Consider the following 5,765-nt stretch of genomic DNA (forward strand, 5'->3'; position numbering starts at 1 on the left):
AGGCTCACCGAGCCATTTATCCCTCTGCCCTTCAATTAATCCCACATGTGTTTATCGGCCAGGTTGGCACAATAAACTAACTAACTCAACACTGATGAGGGATGTCATTACTGACATCAGATGGATCTCTACTGAAAGCAGAGAATACCAGAAAGATGTTCACTTGTGTTTTATTGACTGTGCAAAAGCATTCGACTGTGTGAGCTACAACAAATGATGGGTAATATTTCAAAGAATGGGAATTCTAGAACACGTACTGTATATACTTGTGTATAAGCCAAGTTTTTCAGTACATTTTTAATGTAGTTTTTGTGGTTAAAATTAGGTGCCTCAGCTGATATTTGGGTCGGCTTACACTCGAGTATATGCGGTACTTCTGCTCATGTTGGGGAAATAGATTTATGTGCATATATTTATAGGTTTAGTATTAAGGTAGCAGATGGACGTTGGACCTCTACTTAAGTACTCCCTCAATGCAAGAACACTTTGTTCTATTAAACTGGCATTCCATGATGCTCACCTTCCTGACACGATCGCTGAAGACAAAGTGGGTGCATAGCAAATCTGGTGAAGAAAGCTGATGGTGCCCAGCTATCAAAAGATATAGCATCTTAAAGGCTTGAAGATAAACAAGTGGCCATCTGCCTGAGAAGTAACAAACACACATGGAAGAAGCACGCCAGCCTGTGTAATCATGAGGTGTTGATGGGATCAGGTACCAGACATCAAAGAACAAAAAATAATATCACTGTGAATGAGAGGGAGTGCAGAATGGGAACCCAAACCCATCTGTAGGCAACTGGACATCCCCTAACAGAAGGGTCACAGAAAAGAGAAGAGCCAGTCAGGGTGCAGTGTAGCAACAATGAAATATACCATGTTCCTCTAGTTCTTTAATGCGTCCTACCCCCCACTATCATGATCCCAATTCTACCTTACTAGACCAGAGGATGTATGCTGGTACAGATAGGAACTGGAAATACAGGGAATCCAGGACAGATGAACCCCTCAGGACTAGTGTTGAGAGTGGTGATACTGGAAGAGTAGAGGGAAGGTGGGTTAGAAATGGGGAACCGATTACAAGGATCTACATATAACCCCTTCCCTGAGGGATGGACAACAGAAAAGTGGGTGAAGGGAGATATTGGACAGTGTAAGATATGAGAAAATAACAATAATTTATAAATTATCAGGGCTCATGGGGGCTGGGGTGGGGAAGGAGGGGAAAATGAGGAGCTGATACCAAGGGCTCAAGTAGAAATCAAATGTTTTGAGAATGATCATGGCACCAAATGTACAAATGAGCTTGACAAAATGGATGTATGTATGGATTGTGCTAAGAGCTGTGTGAGCCCCCAATAAAATGATTTTTTTTAAGTGCTGAAAAACTCGGCTTATACACAAGTATATATGGTACCTCATATGCATGTGAAAGTTGGACAATGAAAGGAAAAAGAAAAATAGGTACATTTGAATTGTGGTATTGGCAAAGAATATTGAAAGAAGCATGGACTGCCGAAAGAACCAACAATTATGTGTTGAAAGAAGTCCAGCCAGAACGTCCCTTAAAGGCAAGGATTGGGAGACTTCACCTCGTGTACTGTTATCAGGAGAGACAAGCCCTAGGGAAGCACAGCACGCTTGGTAAAGTGGAGGGCAGAGAAAAAGAGAAAGGCCCTTGTAGATGGATTGACACAGGGGCTGCAACAATGGGCTCAAACACAATTGTGCGGATGGCACCGGTCCGGGCCATGTTTCATTCTGTTGTTCATAAGGTTGCTATGAGTCAGAAATGCCTTGAAGGCACCTAAAAAACGACCACTACGCCTAAGCAAAGTTTCCTCAATGAACAATGTATCTTAAGTACAATGTGCTTCTCTGATTAGAAAGCTAGTCTTTGTGTCGCTTTGAATTTTACTTTGAAGGCAACTAATTTTGTTTTTATTTTAGTGTTTTCACAATATTTAACCATTTCAAGCCAAACAGTAATCTGCGGGAGCCCCAGCGATGGTGCAGATGTTTAATGCACTAGGCTGCTAACTGAAAGGCCGGAGGTTTGAATCCACTCAGAAACGTCTCTGGAGAAAGCCCTAGAAGTCTGCTCCCAAATGGCCACAGCCATGGGAAGCACGTAGCTTTTGGAGAGACGGGGGTTGCTAAGTGTTGTAATCAACTGAACGACAACTGGCTTCACAACCTGCAATAGCTAATTGCTAACCAAGAGAACATCCTTGTATTGCATCAGCATTCTTTAGTGCATTTTTTTGATAAGAGAACTGAGGGGTGGGAAATAAAACTGGCTTATCTCCCTCACATGAATCATCTGCCACATGAGAGGAAGCTGTTAAGAGTTTCTACTCTTGGTTTTTGATTAATTCTTTAAACTGCACAGTCATTGCTCTCAAAGGAATCTCCAGGGCAGTAAGGTCAGAGATATTTTAATCATTTAACAAATGACTTTGTAAAATGCAGACTGTAAGCAGCTGGAAAGTAAAATTATAGACACACCTTCAGAGGGTGAAAGAAATATGCACATTTGCAAAACAAATGAATTCAAGAATAAATGTTTGTTTGGTTAATTTAAAAATCAAGTTTATTGCAATTTGTATTTCACAAGTGTGTCAACATTCCATACCAGGGTATCCAGTTTAGCTATTACGCTAGTAGGTTAACATCTTGGATTATAGTTGGAAATCTTAAAGGAGCTAATTAACATCATTCAAAAAAGTAACATAAACCTGATAGCAAGCAATACAATAGGCGATATCTAAGACCCATATTGAAAAAAGCAAAAGAAAATCCAAATCTCTACTGTTTGCATGAAAGAAGTATACCACAGATTTTGTGGCGGTTCTCTATGGATAACTTCAAAGGTAGAAATTAATTTTTAAAAGCTGATTGCCTTGACCACATAAAACATAAATAATACAAAAATAATCACTTACCGTATATACTTGAGTATAAGTCAACTTGAATATGAGCCAAGGTACCTAATTTTACCACAAAAACTGCATAAAAAATGTTTTGTAAAACTCGGCTTATATGCGAGTCTATACGGTATGTATTAAACTCTTAACTCAATGCAGGCCATTGAGATGATGCTGAGTTATAGGGACCCTAGAGGACAAGGTTCCTAAGAGAACTGCCCCTGCGGGTTTCTGACACTGCAGCTCTTTATGGGAGTAGAAAGTCTCATCTTGCTCTGACAGAGTGGTTAGCGGTTTTAAACTGCCAACCTTGTGTTTAGCAGGTCAGTGTGTAATCCCTACGCCACCAGACCTCCTGGTTACTTATGGATTAAGTATATAAATTAATTTTTCTGCCATTTATACTTTAATTATTTGAATTTATTATTTATCTTTAATTTCATTTAGGTCCCTTTGACATACAAAAGTTTAAAAAAATTAAGATGTTAAAAATATCAAACTTTTAAATCTCTGTCTTGGAAATGCTCAACCGAAGATCAGATCAACTTTCATTTATATTTTCTTAGAGTTTTTTCATTATTTCTTTTTATTACTTATTTTATATTAATCAGATATATGAAAAGTTAAAATATGGTTCTACCCCCCGCAAGTATTCTGGATATTCCTTAACCTCCCTGTTTCTCAATTTCATCTTTTCTGAAATAAGACATGATATTATTAGCCTGTTATACTTTTCCTACAGAGATTAAAAGAAATAATGTGCACAAAGCATTGATCAAGTTAGAGCTTGGTACATTAAAAAGTATCAACAAATGGTAGCTATAATTCTTAATGCTATCACATTGCACAGGGCATTTCTGAATTTTCATTGGAGTATTCCCATAACAAGCAACTTATAATAATGATACTTTCACCTTATTTAAAACAAATGTCATATAATTTGTAAGTACTATAGTTTTTCCTTTTAAAATGATTTAAACCATAAATATGCTCATCACAGAAAAATACCTTAATCCTGTTGAATAATATAATCTTACAAAACTGCTTAGCAATTTGGTCTTTTAAAATTGTAGTCTCAAATTGTCAAATCGTGAACTAAGTGTAGTCTAAACATAGTAAGAAATATCCCACCTTCAGGAACTGCTGAGTTAATTTATGAGTTTGAAGTATAACTAGGACGTTTACCCTTCTGAATCTTACCTCTAATAGGCCATCCTCAGGTAGATCAGTACAGTGGACAGCATTCTGGATCTTAGTTTTACCGAAGACTGCTCTAAGGGTTCCAGCACGTAAGTGCCGGGCAATTTCCTATGGAAAACAAACACATTCCCATATAGCACAGTTAGTCAGAGGGCCTTTGTAAGAAAATCCCCAGCCACATACAACACTGAATTATTTAATTTATAAAATACATGTATACACTGACGGCGTTGATTTTCCTGAAATTAGCATGGATGTATAAAAACTTTCAGCACCAGAAAATTTTAGTTCATTCATAAATTTTCTTTCGGGCCCAATGTGAAGTTCATTGTGGTCTCTGTCGGAGAGCAAACAGATTATGGACACCACACAAAACAAGAACCTGGTTCTTCACTATTATTCAAATGTAAGCTCTAAACACTAAAGTGAGTGATGAAGAAAGTTCTTCAGTCTGAAATAGATTCAATATGCAATGAGGAGGACTCGATAACTACTGGTGATTGGAACACAAAAGCTTGGGGGGGGGGAGAGAACTATCAATAGTTGAAAAACTATGACTTTGGTGATAGAAAGTGAGAGAGCACATAACAGAATGTTGCAAGACCAATGACTGTGTCATTGTAAACCGCTTCTTCCAACAGCATAAATAGTGACTGTCCATGTAGACCTCACCAGATAGAACACACTGCTATCCACTTAATGACACTGTGGAAAAAGAAAAGAACCTAATAAATCAAAATGAGCCCCAGTTCCCAAGGAGGAACAGATCATCACTGCTTAAGTGCAAGTTCAGGTTGAAGTCAAAGAAAATTAAAACAGGTCCGCAGGAGCCAAAATATGACCCACTAGAATTTAGAGAGCATCTCAGATTTGATATATTGAGCACTGATGACTGAAGAACAGATCATTTATGAGATGATAACAAGAACGTCAAACAAAGAAAGTCAAAGGATTCTATGATGCTCACCTTCCCGATTGCTGAAGGCCAAATGGATGCATAAGCACATGTGGTGAAGAAAGCTGATGGGGCATAACTATTAGAAGATATAGCCAGCCCTTCACCACTTTTCCACTGTCCGTTCCCCTGGGAGGGGCTTATATGTTGATCCTTGTGATTGATTCCCCCTTTCTCCCCCCACCTTTCCCTAATCCTCCTCGTATTGCTATTCTCATTGTTGGCGCTGAGGGGTTTATCTATTCTGGATTCCCTGTGTTTTGGGCTCTTACCTGTAGCAGTGTGCATGTTCTGTTCTAATCTGATTTGTAAAGTAGAATTGAGGTCATGATACAGGAGGGAAGGAAGCATTAGAGAACTAGGGAAAACTGTGTGTTTCTTTGGTGCTATACCGCACCCTGACTGGCTCTTCTCTTCCTTCTGACACTTCTTTGAGGGGATGTCCAATTATAGTGGATGACAAAGGGCAATGTAAGATATGAAAATAATAATCTATAACTTATCAAGGGTTCATTTGGGAGGGAGGGTGGGGGAAGGGAAAATGAGGAGCTGATATCAAGGGCTCAAGTAGAAAGAAAATGTTTTTTAAATGATGATGGCAGCATAGATGCAAATGTGCTTGACACAATGGATGAAAGTATGGATTGTGATGAGATGCAAGAGGCCCCAATAAAAGTATTTAA

General features: G+C 38.6%; 1 protein-coding gene across 1 annotated transcript in view; it reads right to left on the reverse strand.

The window, feature by feature from the left end:
• Window positions 1-5,765, reverse strand: part of NME7 (NME/NM23 family member 7) — a 259,766-nt gene that overhangs the window by 78,585 nt on the left and 175,416 nt on the right. The window contains exon 10 of the mRNA XM_030887764.2: window positions 4,128-4,235. Within this exon, the coding sequence (XP_030743624.1) occupies window positions 4,128-4,235 (108 nt within the window). The remainder of the gene's footprint in view (window positions 1-4,127; window positions 4,236-5,765) is intronic.

The sequence above is a fragment of the Echinops telfairi genome, unplaced genomic scaffold, assembly GCF_000313985.2.
Source record: "Echinops telfairi isolate 266 unplaced genomic scaffold, ASM31398v2 ScPeMD7_7424;HRSCAF=8462, whole genome shotgun sequence".
Lineage (NCBI taxonomy): Eukaryota > Metazoa > Chordata > Mammalia > Afrosoricida > Tenrecidae > Echinops > Echinops telfairi.